Source organism: Drosophila erecta, unplaced genomic scaffold (genome assembly GCF_003286155.1).
Source record: "Drosophila erecta strain 14021-0224.00,06,07 unplaced genomic scaffold, DereRS2 tig00000092-arrow-pilon, whole genome shotgun sequence".
NCBI classification, from domain to species: Eukaryota; Metazoa; Arthropoda; class Insecta; order Diptera; family Drosophilidae; genus Drosophila; species Drosophila erecta.
Genome location: NW_020825207.1, coordinates 5,464,891 through 5,481,210, shown reverse-complemented (window position 1 = coordinate 5,481,210; position 16,320 = coordinate 5,464,891). Strand labels below are relative to the sequence as shown.

The 16,320-nt window shown below is 44.1% G+C and overlaps 3 protein-coding genes across 4 annotated transcripts; 2 read left to right on the top strand and 1 right to left on the bottom strand.

Annotated features, from left to right (window-relative positions):
* Nucleotides 1-67: 67 nt before the first annotated feature.
* On the top strand, nt 68-1,370 carry LOC6546713 (methylglutaconyl-CoA hydratase, mitochondrial). The gene is made up of 2 exons (XM_001975838.3): nt 68-581; nt 643-1,370. Exons 1-2 carry the CDS (start codon nt 260-262, stop codon nt 1,218-1,220), a joined length of 900 nt encoding a protein of 299 aa, XP_001975874.1. The 5' UTR covers nt 68-259; the 3' UTR covers nt 1,221-1,370.
* Nucleotides 1,371-4,567: 3,197 nt separating this feature from the next.
* On the top strand, nt 4,568-11,979 carry LOC6546714 (proton-coupled amino acid transporter-like protein CG1139). 2 transcript variants are annotated; one of them, XM_015157023.2, is made up of 5 exons: nt 4,568-4,969; nt 8,892-9,010; nt 9,176-9,407; nt 10,467-10,588; nt 10,652-11,979. In XM_015157023.2, exons 2-5 carry the CDS (start codon nt 8,892-8,894, stop codon nt 11,610-11,612), a joined length of 1,434 nt encoding a protein of 477 aa, XP_015012509.1. In that variant the 5' UTR covers nt 4,568-4,969; the 3' UTR covers nt 11,613-11,979. The 2 variants fall into 2 exon arrangements, with proteins under 2 accessions (XP_015012509.1, XP_001975875.1); XM_001975839.3 differs by lacking the exon at nt 4,568-4,969 and adding an exon at nt 7,594-7,777.
* On the bottom strand, nt 11,963-16,022 carry LOC6546723 (chromatin-remodeling complex ATPase chain Iswi). The gene is made up of 7 exons (XM_015156140.2): nt 15,892-16,022; nt 15,637-15,785; nt 15,357-15,574; nt 15,040-15,294; nt 12,863-14,978; nt 12,634-12,794; nt 11,963-12,572 (listed from the first exon to the last, which is right to left on the bottom strand). The coding sequence occupies exons 2-7, from the start codon at nt 15,682-15,684 to the stop codon at nt 12,287-12,289; spliced, it is 3,084 nt and encodes a 1,027-aa protein (XP_015011626.1). The 5' UTR covers nt 15,685-15,785; nt 15,892-16,022; the 3' UTR covers nt 11,963-12,286.
* Between the last annotated feature and the right edge of the window lie 298 nt (nt 16,023-16,320).

Sequence of the window (16,320 nt, the reverse complement as noted above, 5' to 3'; positions counted from 1 at the left end):
CTAAATATTCACACATATTAAATTAATCAAATGCAGCGCCGCATTACTATTTATTATTTAATAATTTTCTTCAAAGTTATGGCGCCAAATGTGACAACAGTGTAAACAAGCTTTTTAACCTCCTTGGTCTTATAATACTGTTATCGATAGTGGCTTTAAGCTTTTGTCAGCACTGGCCGCAACAGCTGTTTTCTGCCGGTCGTTTTATAATCACCCAATTGCCTTTTTTCGCTTTGTTTTTTCTGCTTTCATCAATAAAATGTCAATGTTATTAAATGGAGCGTCTAGATTGGTTCGACAGTTAACTCGGCCACTTGTTGCATCACGCGGTTTTGCGGCAGCGGCGCCCTATGGCGATGGAAGTGAAGTTCTCGTGGAGCGTTTGGATGGACCTCGGCAAGGGATCTCAGTTATTGGCCTAAACAGACCAGCAGCAAAGAATTCCTTTAGCCGGGGAATGGTGGAGACCTTTAACGATGTCCTGGAAGATATCAAGAAGGATAATGGATCGAGAGTGGTTGTATTGAGGAGTCTTAGCCCAGGAATCTTTTGTGCCGGAGCGGATTTGAAAGAGCGCAAAGGTTCCGTGTTAAATATCTTAAATCCCTGTGATAAAGCTAACTTACCTATTATATGTACCAGGCATGAGTCCCGAGGAAGCCACAGAATTTGTAAAAGAGCTCAGGGGCCTACTCATTGCCATTGAGCAGCTTCCTATGCCCGTAATCGCCGCTGTGGATGGTGCTGCTCTTGGTGGAGGTCTGGAAATGGCTCTGGCTTGTGACATCCGCACTGCTGCTAGCGACACGAAGATGGGTCTGGTGGAGACAAGGTTAGCCATCATACCAGGAGCCGGTGGTACCCAAAGACTGCCCCGCATTCTGTCTCCTGCTCTAGCCAAAGAACTTATATTCACGGCACGAGTGTTCAACGGAGCAGAGGCCAAAGATCTGGGATTGGTCAACCATGTGGTGAAACAGAACGAAACCAAAGACGCCGCCTATCAGCAGGCACTTAAATTGGCAGAGGAAATCCTGCCCAACGGCCCAGTGGGCGTGCGGATGGCCAAACTAGCCATCGATAAAGGCATGCAGGTGGACCTGGCCACTGGATACTCCATCGAGGAGATCTGCTACTCGCAGGTGATACCCACTAAGGATCGCCTGGAAGGTCTCGCCGCCTTCGCCGAAAAGCGGAAGCCCGTCTACAAGGGGGAGTAAATAGATACCGAGCCACTCCCCTAACGTTAAGCTGAAAATTGCATTTATAATTTAACCTATTACTGTTGTAGAAACACTGAAGCCGCAAAGCCCAGTTCAATTGTTTTTATAAAAAGCATTCGATCCCGTCGAGCTGCCAAATAACTTTAATTACGCTAATTGTAGGTAAACAATGTTTTAATACCGGCGATGACGCATCTCTATTTAAGCATGGGAATACTAATTACAGCCATTAAATACGACCGATCGACATACACTCCTATTTGCATTGCATGATCACGCCCAGCATAGAACTGCAACTTGGATGCAAAACACCTTGATAGTTCTGTCGTCGAGCTATGCGGAAATCGGAATTTCTTGAGAATCTCAGACTTAGAAACTTTCTATTGTCATGCGAGTTGAGTGTGATTGCATGGCGAATCAACCTACAAGTGGCAGTTTTTAATGCCAGATGAGTGTGCCTTCGTTTGTCATTTGTACAACAGGTAATTTGCATATATTACAGGGCGTGATCCGCCACACTTATTGTATTTTTGGGGCCCGCTCAAGCAATGCGGTTCTGTCACCTGGGCCAACAAGAAACAAAACAAGCGCTAAATAAATTCACTTTGTGGAGCCGCCCGTTTAAGACTTAACCGGTTAGTCAAGGAAGTTGTCACACGGATGACTGGGAGCACCCCCACTAGCCCAGATCTTGGTTGCGAATCTACATTGCGTCACCATCTCACCTCCATTCATGATCGAAGATTGCGACTGTGGCCGTAAATTCAGAATGCGTCGCGGGTGTTTGACATCGGGCGAGGTCAGTGTCGTTGGCAGAAGCTGTGTATATCCGAAATATCGGAATCTAGCTGCGCAGTGTGCATATTAATTAATCAGTTAATTAATTACTCAGTGCTGGATGCGTCCGTTTCGAACCGAGTTGACCCCAAGACATGGCGAGAAGGCAGATCCGGAAGCCAATTGCGGAAGCAAATCAATTATTTATTGTTTTAACTCGTTGTTATGAACGATAATGCACACACAATGTGGTTTGGACGTGAATTTCTCGACGGGATTACGTTAAATTTCAATTTGCTCAAGCTCGATCAGTTGGTCAGATATACGAACGCCAGTACGATACGATGCGCATTGTAATGAGGCAGGGAAGCGGAATCCGGTGACAAGAGGCCTTAAGTATCTTTTTAAGGGAGGGGGATTTTTCTGATTTAACTTTTTCCAGGTATTTGTGTTTCAGCTGCCGCTTGAAAATCAATTAGATTGATGACACGCAATTTCAAGGCTGCACAATGTATATCAGATGAGGGGGGAATACCCCACGAGCCGATTATATCTTAAAAGCACCCAGGAGGACCCATCCAGGAGGCTATCAAGCTCAACGAAGATTGTCAATACGGGGACAGCAGCGGTAGTAAATGTTTTCCGAATTCCACATCGATAAGGAATCGTAGTGTCAATATTGCGGAGGCTATAGACTAAGTACTTGACCTGCTTCAAAAGGGTTTCAGGTCTCGTTAATCGCAGAACCTTTTAGCTTATCAGTCCATCAGCCTGCCAAGGCTTCCACATGTCGTATACGCAACGTGCAGTTGTCTTGCGTCAATAGAAAACCTTGTTAAACAATACAACACGGCTCGTACATCATGCTTTATCAGCTGGTACTCTGCAATTAAAGATACGAAGCTTACAATATCCATAGCCCGGGAGAAATATATCCAATCAACCCCTCAGATATTATCGCAATTCCAGAACTCGCTTGTCTAACCGATACTTAATTACGCCATTGGACCAAAACTACCTCCAGATTTAATGCCCCCATAAATCGACGACAGCTGACAATCGATTTGGCTCAGCTCTATTTGAAATGCACATCACGTGAAAAATGCATTTTGTCTACAGCATTTGCCATGCGTCTAAAAATTTTCCACTGTCCCACTGAAGCCACAAACTAACTAAGCAAACAAAACCGATCGTTTTTTCATATTTTATGGTTAGACAACAAAACCAGCTACTTGAAACAAGTCAATCACTAAACTCTGTCTAGGAGAGAAGCCTCCAAGGCAGCACTTAGTGATTGTTGGGAGGGGTGGCATGTAAACTGGGGGGCATTGGCTATGAGGCTCAAAGAGCTGCAAGGTGTCGCGCATTCTCGAGCTGCAAGTTCGCAACTTGCTTTTGCTATTGTGCCAGATACACTGGAAAAGATATGAATGCCTATCGGGGTTTTATAGCTTTATTGTCGTTGTAAAATAATACGGTTTTAATATCTATATAATTATCAATCACCTAAATTCCAATCATTATCTTGTGTTAGCTAAGTACAGAATGAACACTAGTAGTAGTTCCTTTTCAGGTTCAAAAGTTTTCAGTTTCAAAGAAATTTCTTCTTTAAATAAAGTTATTTTTGCCATGTAAACTTCTTCATAAAGCCCTGCTTAAACTATTATGTGTAGTTTTTAAGTTTTTTAGCTATGGCAGTTGATTTATAGATATCGTTATCATTGAAGGATACAGGGTGATGAGATTGTCTTAAAAAAGAATAGTAATCAGTGAAGATCTGGTGACCCCCAAAAGTATGCCTGAACTCAGGACTGGGAGGGGGACCTGAGAGTTTTCCTGAAAAAAAATTGGATTAGCTAAGCAAAGGCTTATAAGCAAGCCATAAATAAACCAATTCGAACAAGTAGCATCCACACACGGCAGATAAGAATCTCCCCTAACAACAATATTTGGCTTTCACTCTGGGCACCCGATTATCCTCATCCGCCGATCCACTCCCTCCTCCTCCTCCTCCTGCTCTCCTTCCTCCTCCTCCTCCTGCGCCTCCCCTCCACCTCCACCTCCTCCTCCTCCTCCACCTCCTCCTCCTACTCCTCCATCTCTTTCTCCTTCTCCTTCTCCTTCTCCTTCTCCTCCTCCTCCTCCTCCTCCTCCTCCTCCTCCTCCTCCTCCTCCTCCTCCTGCTCCTCCTCCTCCTGCACCTCCTCCTCCTCCTCCTCCCCCTCCCCCTCCACCTCCTCCTCCCCTACCATCACCTCCTCCTCCACCTTTTCTGCGGCCACACGGCGTATGAGTAATGGGACGAGGCAGACTTGTCTGGCCGACGAATGGCCAATGCTGCGCGATCTGTAGAAAGCACCTATACCCACAGCGCATATATATATCGTATATGCCAACCTTTTCGAGAGAGAGGCCGACTTCGCCCCACCTGCGTCATGGTAACGTTTATTGTCCATTGCGCTAATTGCCCGAACCAAAGCCAAAACGCCTTCGTCTCCGAGCTTCGTTGGGATGTGGGGATATACGAATATGTGCACATGTGTATCTGTGTGTCTGGCCGGGTTTATAGCCGCTCTGGCGACGCCACCGGAGCAACAAATTAAGGCACAAACATTGGCTTAATATCAGTCACTAAGCGATCGTCTGACAGTTAACAACAAACCGTTCAGCGGGATCAAAATCGCAGAGTAGCGCGCGCGCGAATTTCGTAAATCCTCGGCACATCCAGCAGGTGTTAAAACTTAAATAATTAAACAAGCAAGTGGTCACAACAGTTAAAGAGTGTCGATTGCTTCTGCAAATGCTGGCCTTATAATCGCACCATCGAGCATAACTGTCATTAACGCGACTGTGTGAAAAAGTCACTTATTTTGGCGTCAATGTCGAGGAGAAACGATTAGATCAAGCAATTAATATAATTTCTCTATAATTTTGCATCAGAGTTCACAGCGAACTAAATCGGGCCAAAGGTAATTATTGGGCTTGAGCAATGAATTGTTTGTTTACACGGCGCTTGTCGTGTTTATTATCGCCTATTTTTTTAGTGCCCTAATTATTTATAATTAATTCCCGCACATCAAATGAGTTATCAGGCATATTTATCGGATGCATGTGACATTAACAAAAAAGTGCCCCAAACTTCGAGCCCAGCCCCTTTTACTTTCAATCGGCTTACTGTGAGCCGATTGGGAAGTGGGAAAAATCATTGCGCCCCCTTTTTTTGTTGCGGTGATAAGCGTCGAATTGGATGCCATAAAAGATTATTGGCTCAGTTTTATCTTGACAGCTACCTTACAGTTTCACTATACACGGTACAATAAACCTGGCGTTTAATTCAGATTCTCGAAGCAAAAAAAAATACCCCCCTTTAGCAACCCACACACAGTTGTCACTCAAAGTCGGCCAGGTGGCACATTATCACATCGTCGTTAATATATAATATGGTTAATGCCCGAAAGTTGAACAACGAGATTTGTAGCTGCAAGTTCAACACTACAAAGCTGTCGAACTGTCCGATCAATTATGCCACTCAGGCTCATCCGTTTTGCATATCGAAAGTGGGTGCGATAAGGTCGCGTGGTGCTATCCCAGCCGATCCACCGAGATCGTCTGACATTGGACTCCTTTTCCAGCCCGCATATCCCCTTGCACTGAAAAAAATGGCAAAAAATTATTCAAAAATATTACTTAAGGAGTTATAAATACCCAAGCTTATGATTACAAAGTATTCGTATGCTATACATACATTGTATAAGTACAGTGCGATATGATACAAATATTAAAAATCGTTAACCAACCAGAATATGTGTTAGCTAAGAAAATTTTTAAAAATTAAACAGCTTATTTGGGAAATTAGTTTTAAAAAACTTTAATAAACATTAATAAAAAATCCACAACTTGAATGTAGGAAATGGTGCTGTTACTTTAGTTACTAATTGAAACGTAAATTTCATTATTAGTTAGTTACCATATGTTTATCTCAGTGCTGTGGGGCTTATTGAATGATATTGATAATCTGTCAGGACGGTCAACGGTTTTGATTTTTGCCTCCTTTTGCGGCACGTGAAGCGAACACACAAGCAAAACAAAAGCAGCAAAAAACAAAGGAAAGCAAAACCGAGAACTGGCAACAAAAAGGCAACAAAAAGCTGTCTTGGCTTAAATGGAATGCATTGACCCAAAAGAGATCCCACTCGAAATGCCATTCAAAAATGCGGCATCCAATTAAAGGTACTTAAGGCGGTGCTCGAGAATTGGCAGGGAGAAATTCCTATGGCTACAAAATACCCATCCATTTCAGTTGTACGCAGTTTTTCGCTGTTTATGCAACAGGTGGGAAGGCCGTTCGCAGGGTCGGTGGCGGTGGGCGGGGGGCTCATGGAAGCAGGTCAGGGTATAATGCAGTTAATACTGGAGTATATGGCTTTGATAAGGCAAAAACCGGAGATAAAGGTCGAGTTGTGTAAGCCACATACCTTGATGCGGAAAAATGCACAGGATGAGAACAGTATCTTACGAAAATCATCCACCGAATTCAGGTCAACATCCGAAAAGCCCCACTTTCATCGTTTGACGTAGTATTTGGCAATTAGGATTTTATAAATCACTATATAATTGTTGGAGTAAACATTTAACTCGGAATCGTTCGTATTCCGTTTCGCTCATTAGGAGAATCCCCAAAAACCTAAGACGTCAGTTTCTGTGCCAGGGCACCAAGGTTTATAGCCAATTAGCAGGATGGTAGAGCCCAAATCAAAGACTATATACTGTGATGACGCGATTCTTAATTAAATTATTAGTCAAATGGCGGAACTAATTAATGTAATTGGTCATAAAGCGAATATGCCGCAAGTCTCGGATGGGCTGGGAAACTAATCAATGTCCGAGTGTTCCGATACGATTGAATTTCGAAGGGGTTCTGAGTTCGCGTTATGTCGTATAACAAATGGGGCCCCCCAGTAACTGGAACCCAATTAGAAGTCGATCATAAAGATTTAGCGATTCCAATTATCGATTTGCTCCATATAAAAGGCAATTGCTTTGGGTAAATAGCAAATAATGTCCGATCAAAACATATTTGAGGCTTTCAAAGTCACAAATCAACGAGTTGCGCTCTTTACATAAGAAGTAAAGCAATGGCACTGTGAGTATCACTGACCACTAATCTTATCGGGGCACAGATAATATTGATAATAATAACGCCATCCCACACGATTAGTGGTCATTAATCGTAATTATTTGATTTCTTAGATCGTAATTAGCCATCAAGGGTCTATAGATTCACATGATAGTAATTAGGCATTCGAAACGATCCGACTTAAATCAATGAACAACTACATCATTGATAGCGGGAGAGCACTCTTGATTTCAGTTCCTAGCCAACCTGGTCAGCAAATCAGTTAACTGGATTGTGTTCTAATCTTTGGATCCGATGGGTTCGGTTCTCTTCGGCCTGGTTCGGGCACGATAATGTTATCAGTTGATAATTGATTTTAAAGGTAGCTTTGAGTGGTTTATTTTATTAGCTGTGAATGTGGCATGCTGCGGGCATTTGTTGTTTATTGATTGTTGTAGCCTGTCTTGCCTTAAATCGTTATCATATCTGGACATTATTATTTCGACGTTTTCCGACACTTTTCGGCGTTGTAGCCGCCGAGAACCAGAACCCTTGTCCATTGGCCTGGCTAACCGATCGTTCAGTTACTTTTGGCCAGAGGACGCGTTCGGTCCTCCTTTCCACCCCATAACTTTTTCCACCGGAATATCCTAGTTCAAATGTAAGTAACCGGGAAACATGAAGTTACGTATATTTACCGCGCATCCGAACTAAATTAAGGGACTAAACAGAAACAGACCTGTTGTTTAATTATAAATACACTACGTTAAACGATTCGCCAAAAGTGCATGACTAAGTACTGCATAGTGCACTGTATAATTTTTACCAACTTGAAGTTCAACTTCATTAACATTGTCGGAGAAATCGAAATCAGTTGTGATGAAACTAGGGCAAATACTGACTCAAATTCGTAAATTTTCCACTCCTCTAAGTCTTTATGATCGATCGCAGTTAAGAATGCCACGAGAATAAAGATAGTAATCACAGTAGTATCTTATTTAATTACGGATATACGAAGCCTTACAAAAAACTGTTCAATTGCATTTGATTAAGACTAAGTACATAGTTCAAGTTTAAGTTATTATAGTTATTATTTACATACATATTACTTAGAATGCAAGCATGTGACCTCTCGATTATTTGTTGTTCGTGAATTGTTCACAAATTTTTAGCCTTTCATGCCAACAGAAGTTTCATAGTGCAACAATAAAAGATTCATAAATTTTAAAGAAGAGGTTGCCCACCATAAATACAAATAAATCGAAGATTACGCTAGTCTGGGTTCAAAGAACATGCCAGAAGTTGATCAGTTGCCGCGAAAGAACCTCAATTATTTCCCATAGAAATGAATCAAACCAATACGAAAAATAGGTGGTGACTACTATATGGACGGTGATTTAGGGCCCGATTATATGGCCGAATTACAAGCGTCTTTAGGGCACAATAAACCTGAATTTTATGCTCGAAGTGCCATTGTTGTTTATTTGCTCGACCCCACTCCCAGCTCCATTCTTAGCCATTTCCGATAACAATCGGCCAGTGCCAGAAATCTCTTTGGTAAGGCAATTCTAATACTCGAAAGTTTCCAAGAGTCGATAAGATACGCCTGGCTTGTGCCTAGCAACCCTCGAGCGGATTAACCCGAGCCTTAAATGGCCAACGAAAGCGAATCTCGTGCTTCCCTACGCCGATAAAGCCCGTTCGTGTGCGGTCGTTCAATCAAGTGTGCTAATTCCATTAAATACCAATCGATCCACGTTTTATTTCGATTTCAGATGGCAGATAACAAGGGATTTACCCCCGATGGACAGGAATCCCTCCCATCGGCGTCACCAGTTGAGAACCCGCCTCCGTACACCGACTCAATGGTCACGCTGAATGACTTCAACTCGAAGTGAGTACGCCCAGCTTTATGATCCCATTCCATGGAATGTTGATCTTGAACATCTATTTCTATAATTATCGGATTTTATGGCTATGGTCAGCTTAGTCCAAGCTCATTGTCCTTATCCCAACTTTGAAAAAAGCAATGGTAACACGTTCCCATCTTTTCTCACAGAGCCAACTTGACGGAGAAAGAGATTTCCCTCACGGAGGATCCCTACCATCCCTTCGAGCACCGCGACCCCAATGGAGCCAGTGCCGGTGGCGCTCTGGCGCACTTGCTCAAGAGTTCCCTGGGCACGGGCATTCTGGCCATGCCCATGGCTTTTCACAATGCCGGTCTGGCTTTTGGAATGGCCATGACGCTGATCGTTGGATTCCTCTGCACCCATTGCGTACATATATTGGTAAGTGAAGTGGTCAAGATTTTAGCACCTGATTCTGGCTATTGACTCAAGCAATTTACGACAGACAGCAGCCAGACCAGGTGAGCCGAATAATCCATGGCTGACGTAGTTTTCCGGGGCTTAAGTAGATCAAGGTGCCCAATCAATGGAGCCAATGAAAACGCTTGTGCCCAGATAAGCACAGCAACGGGTAGTCCAATAGTTGCACGCGTCAAAAAAAAAGCCTAGTCCAGACCCACTTGCTCTTATCGGCGTAGATACTACATACATTCTATATGTGAGATTGCTGGAGTTTTACGACTTCCATTTACGATCAAGTATTTCCGATCCTCGCAAATCCAGAAGACGTAATTTCCCAGAATTAGCAGCACTCCAATTTCCAGACATCCCAAATCGGTTACCCAAACATTACATAAATCAAGCAAATGCTTTTCTTGGAAAGGCAAAATCACCGATCCTCTATCGCTCATATATAAAAATGCGAGCATACACCATAAACTAGCCACTTGAGTCAGCAGATTTATGGCATTTGGATTTGGAAAGTCATTTTGGACTTTTCCCGAGCGCCTTTTCGAGTGCTTAGCTGCGATCACTAAGATTTACTATTTTCGGTAACAGTACTCGTAGTAGTACTTGTTTGATATATTTTCCTAGTTAAAAATGTTCTAAAGTTGATTAACTGACTACTTGAACCTAATTTGATTTACACTTAACAAATGATGAGGCGACACTTTATAATCGCATCCGCTTAAGGAATAATAAACATAATAATCCTTGGATTATCTCTAAGGTGGAAGAATGGTTCAAGTGTTCAAGTCTCAAGATTAAATCTATATATTCATTTTCAAGTAATAATAAATAATACTAATTAGGCTTGAAACTATTTGATGACCTTAGTCATAATATAAATATTTTGAACTGCTACAAGCGAAAGTTGGATTCATGGAGTAAAAGCTTTGAGCCACCAATAAATTGTTGTCTAAATAATCTTTAACTTTTTCAAAGGTTTAAACGATTAGTATAAAACTACATAACGACTATATTTGATCATTCTTGCAGGTTAAAACTTCGCACAACATTTGTAGGGATGCCAAGGTTTCGGCTCTGGGATTTGCTGAGACGGCGGAGAAGGTCTTCGAGTACGGACCAAAGGGGATGCGACCCTACTCAAATTTCGCCAAGTGAGTAGAGCTTACGGATAATTTGGAAGAAGTTATCCAATGGTAATCCGCTTATGTATTCAGGCAATTCGTGGATATCGGACTGATGGCCACTTACTATGCAGCGGCATGTGTTTATATCGTATTTATTGCGACATCCTTCCACGATGTCATTAACTATGATTTGAAAATCAACTGGGATGTGCGAATTTACATTGCCCTAACCGTGATTCCCTGCCTGCTCATCGGCCAGATCCGTGAACTCAAGTGGCTGGTGCCATTCTCCATGATGGCCAACATCTTCATTGTGGTTACATTCGTGATCACTCTGTACTACATGTTCGACGAGCCGCTGGTTTACTCCGACAAGCCTCTGATCGCCAAGGCTGCCAATATTCCACTGTTCTTTGCCACCGTGATCTTTGCCATGGAGGGAATCGGTGTTGTGATGCCCGTGGAGAACTCGATGAGAAAGCCCCAGCACTTCTTGGGATGCCCCGGAGTTCTTAACACTGCTATGGTCACTGTGGTCTCGCTCTATGCCATCATCGGATTCTTCGGATATGTGAGATTTGGCGACCAGGTGCGTGGCAGCATCACGCTGAATCTGCCGGAAGGCGCGTGGTTGGGCGATACAGCAAAGCTCCTGATGGCCGTCGCCATCCTGTTCACCTTTGGGCTGCAGTTCTATGTGCCCAACGAGATCCTCTGGCGCAAGATCAGTCACAAGTTCAGTCCCGAGAAGCACAACATTACACAGATCCTGCTGCGCAGTGGCATTATCCTGCTGAGCGGTGGTGTGGCTGCGGCTATCCCCAATCTGGAACCCTTCATCAGTCTGGTGGGTGCCGTGTTCTTCTCGCTGCTGGGCATCTTTGTGCCCAGTTTCGTGGAGACCGTTTACCTGTGGCCCGATCGCCTGGGCGTGTGCAAGTGGAAGCTGGTCAAGAACATCTTCCTGGGGGTGTTCTCCATTCTTGCCCTGGTTGCTGGTGCCGTCGCCAGCATTAACGAGATCATCGAAATGTACAGCGGCGACGATTAAGGTTTCCATATGTACGGGTTCAACCTTCAAACAGACAGTAGTATTACACTAGATGCAGGTAGCTCCAACAAAGGAAGCGAGATGAAAGACGAGTATGAGTTCAAAAAGCAGGCAAAGCCCCCCACATCCACATCACACCCAACTTATGGCCATGTTGAACATGGTCAAGCGGCTCGAATGCCAAATTACCGATGCCGTTGACTGCATGAACATGATGATATTAAGTTTAAGTGCCCTGTTACACAAACTAAGCTGCAATTCATAGAATTTATAAATGTTATTACGTTAAGTTGCTCAGCATTCCAAAACAAAGCAAACAGTACCAAAACATTCAATGTGTCGCCTTTAACTGATCGGAATTCCCCACACTAAAAGGAAAATAAAATCGTAAGATTGCTGTGTTGATTTATATAAATAAAATGGTTATAGTCTTAGAAGAGAATACAATTACTTGGAATAGAATACAGCGGCACGCAATAGTAATATAGCCGGATGTGTAGGCGGGTGTTTAAAAGATATTTAGAATTTTAGGGGGAATTGCATCCGGCGTGAGTTATGAACTATTTATCTATATCAAGAGAAATATGTTTAAGTAATCGCTTGTCTTAACTATTTAACTGCTAGTGCTGAGTGTAGAGCCGAATCTCAGGAGAATATCTGGTCGCTTTGTTGCTTTACTTCTTCTTCTTCTTCGAGTTGGAGCTGGCAGCCACCACCTCGCTCTTCCGCTTCTGATTGGCCTTCGGTTGGGGCGCGGGTGCTGGAGTGTTGGAGCTGCTACTTCCACTTGCAGCGGATACGCTGCCCTTTGGAGCCTTTTTCTTCTTTTCGGCGCGTTCTTTCTCCTCCAGCTCAATGTTCTCACGTTCAATAAGGGTGATCAACGTGTTACAGCGACGCTGTAGCTCTAGAGCTGTTCGAGATTTGATGAACCAGTCAAAGCGAAATTGCGGAGAAGCTCTGAAAGTCAATCAAAATGATTATTGGGTTTACCCTTTTATAAGACAAGGTTTCGGCTCACCTTATAGCTGCTCTCAGTTCCTCGTAGACATTCTCCTTGTCAAAGCCCAACTTGTGGAGCATGCATACCAGAAAGCGATCCTCTATTTCAGTGTAATTCTTGCCCTTATTATTGCCATATTGCAGGCGCAACTGATGGAAGGGAGCCCGATAGCGCGACATCTACAACGAAAATATATTATTATATATAAACATTCTCAACGGAAGCAAAGGACAAAAAAGAAAACTACCTTTTGATCCAAAGCCTTCTTAATAGACAACCGTCGTTGAATCTTGCCCTCTCCACGCTCAATCTGTCCCATTATTCGCTCAATATCCTGCAACTCAGTGCATCGCTCCCAGAAGACGGCGTTGTACTCGATAACCTCCTCCGGTGTCTTGCCCTCCACGTCCTTGGCAATGTTGTCGATATCATCCCGACCGTACTTTTCGTTGGCCTTGATGAACTGGTTGAAATCGCGCTTGGTCCAGGCAGTAAAACCCTGTGAGAGTAGATTCTCCTTCTCCTGGATCTCCTCCTCGGTCAGCGGCTCTGCCTCATCGATCTTGCGCTGCTCCTCCCGCTGCACTTTGGTGGCATCCGAGCCCAGTTCTGTGTTCTTGGGCACCTTGTAACCAACGGTCTTGCGGAAATAGTAGATTTCCTGGTCGAGCAGCTCAAACAGACGGGGTGGGAAGAACTGAAAGTCCTGAACGATAGGCTGCTTGGGTGGGCGGGGAGCCTTTGGAGCCTTGGGTTCCGAGACACGGAGAGCCTCACGGAAATAGGCATCCACGGCATAGTTTGCTTTGCGTTCACGCTTTGGTGGCTCGATCCAGTTGCCCAGCGCATTCAGCTTTTGCTTCTCGCGCCAGTCCTCGCCCTCGAATTGATAGACGGAGGAAGTTCCTGCCTCGCCGTTTGTGTCCATTGTGAACGTCCGCAGCGAACTCTCGCCCATACTGTCCAATGCTGCCTTCTGCTCGGCCGTCTTGGCCTCTCCGCGTTCCAGAATAACATCGATGTCCTCGTCGGTGATGTCTGTCTCCTTAGAGCTAAACACTTGGTTTGCTCCAAAACGGATTATATTAAGCATTTCATCCTTGTTCAACTGATTGGAGCGGTTGTCAACCAATCTGCCACCCTGGATGACCATCTTGTCCAGACGGAGCTTGACCTCTGCTCTCTCCACGATCTTCTCTTCCACTGTACTTTCGGTGATAAGCCGGAAAACGCGCACTTGCTTCTTCTGGCCAATACGATGAGCACGATCCATAGCTTGCAAATCCATTTGAGGATTCCAGTCTGAATCGTAAATGATGACCACATCAGCTGTAGCCAAATTGATACCCAAACCACCGGCTCGGGTGGACAACATGAAGAGAAACTTGGTGCTGTTGTCCATGTTAAATTCCTGGATCTGCCTATTACGATCCTCGTGCGGCGTCTGACCATCCAATCGGCAGTAGTTGTAGTTCCGCCAATGGCAGTAATCCTCTAGTATATCCAACATCCTCGTCATCTGCGAGAAAATCAGCACACGCGATCCCTGTTCTTGGAGCTTGGGCAGCAGCTTGTCCAGAATAGCCATCTTTCCCGAGTTATATACCAAATGCGTGTCCGTGGTGTACGGTGGACCAGGCTCGGCGCCATCGAACAAATATGGGTGGTTCGTGCACTTGCGCAGCTGCATCAAGATGTTCTGTAGCCGCATCTTCTCCACCTTGCCAGCGCCGTTCACTACATCAATATCCTTAAGCAGTACTTTGGTGTACCAGTCGCGTTGCATCTTAGATAGACCGACAAATATTTTCATCTCTTTCTTAGGCTTCAGACGCTTCTCCACTTCGGCCTTTAGACGACGGAGCAGGAAAGGCTTCAGCACGGCATGCAAGCGCGTAATAAGCGCATCATCACCCAGGCAGGTGTTTGTGTTGAACCATTCATCGAAATCTTCTGACGAATTGAACACATCGGGCAGCAGGAAATTTAGGAGGGCCCATAGCTCGTGAAGATTATTTTGCAGCGGAGTACCCGTGATAAGTAGACGATTAGCGGTCTTAAACTCTCGCAGAATCTCTGACAGCTTTGACTTCTCGTTCTTGATACGATGCGCCTCGTCGATGACCAAATAACGCCAGTTGAACTTTTTGAATACGGACTTCTCGCGGATACACATCTCATAGGAGGTCACACAAACATCCCACTCGCCCGGCATGAGCACATCCCGAATGAAGGTGTTACGGGTGTCCTGGTCACCAATAAGGCAGACGGCTCTGAGGGAAGGGCACCACTTCTTAAACTCATTCACCCAGTTCTGAAGCGTTGACTTTGGCACGATGACGATGTGTGGTCCAGCTTGATTTCTGCAGGTAAATATGGTATTTAGAGTTTTCATTAAAGCACTTAATGTTTATTAAAACCCACTTAAAATGCTTAAGATAACCCAGCAGGGATATGGTCTGCAGGGTCTTTCCCAGACCCATTTCATCGGCCAGGATTCCATTGATACCATTTTCGTAAAGCGAAATCATCCAGTTGAGACCACGAATCTGGTAGTCACGCATCTCGCCACTTTTGATATAGGCGGGTGAGGCATCGAAGCGAAAGATCTCCTTGGTGGCAGAGTCCTCCGCCAGAAGCTCCTCATCCTCCTCCTGCTCTGTCTTGCGATGCCGATGACTGTTTAATACAGAAATATACCAATAAAGGAACGAGCTTTTTATATGGACAGTAGAACTCACTCGGCGACATCCTTTTCCTTATCCTTGTCTTTGATCTTCTTGGGCCTGCCCTTAGGCTTCGTGGGACTCTTAGCGCTGTTGGTCATAAAATGCGTGAAGATCTCCGTCTGCTTAAGCAGGAAATCAAAGCGCCTACTACGATCAGCCTCAATTTTGTTGTCGAACTCAGCCTCCTTTTCACCGGACGAACTGGTGGCCGCATCCGAAGTTGTCTCGTTCTGGAAGAGATCAGAATATATGTACGGAAGTCCATAGGGGATCCCCGCCGTATTTAACATACCGAGTTCTCTTCGGTTGCCTCCACTGCAGCTGTTTCTGTTTTGGACATATTTGCAATGCCGGCGTCTGTCTCTTAATGAAATTAAGTTTTTTTCACAAATTTTCCCTCGGCAATCAAACGTGCTGCACACTGGCGTCGTTTGATTTACACTGAAAATCGAATGTGCAAACTGTTAATCACACTTTCAGTACAAGCATATAAGGCAATTTACACAAAACAAAGTTTGTTTCGCTTAAACAAATGGTAAATAATTACATGCGATTTTTTTTTAATGAATGGTGGGAAAACTGCGCGTGCTATCGGAAGATTATGCGATGAATGCGCGAAGTTGGCGGCGGCACCATAAGTGGTGCCAAATAGATCGCGAATGTGGACTATCGATAGTTTTGATAGGCTAGGTTATGTCTGGCAATGCTAGCTTTGTTTACTATGAATGACAGCACTGGCCGTGTGCCGTTATTTCTATTCAAAAAAAAACTCAAATACAACGTTTAAATTACGGAAACGGGAATTAATGGAGTCTCATAATAGTTCAGAAAATGTGACCGAATAGTCAACCTTCATGGCATTTCTAGAATGGCATTTTCTAGAAGAATATGGAAATAAACATGACAAAATTATTAGCACTTTGTTTTGGAGCATATAAGCACAGATAGTAACTCTCCAATAAGATTTTAGATAAGC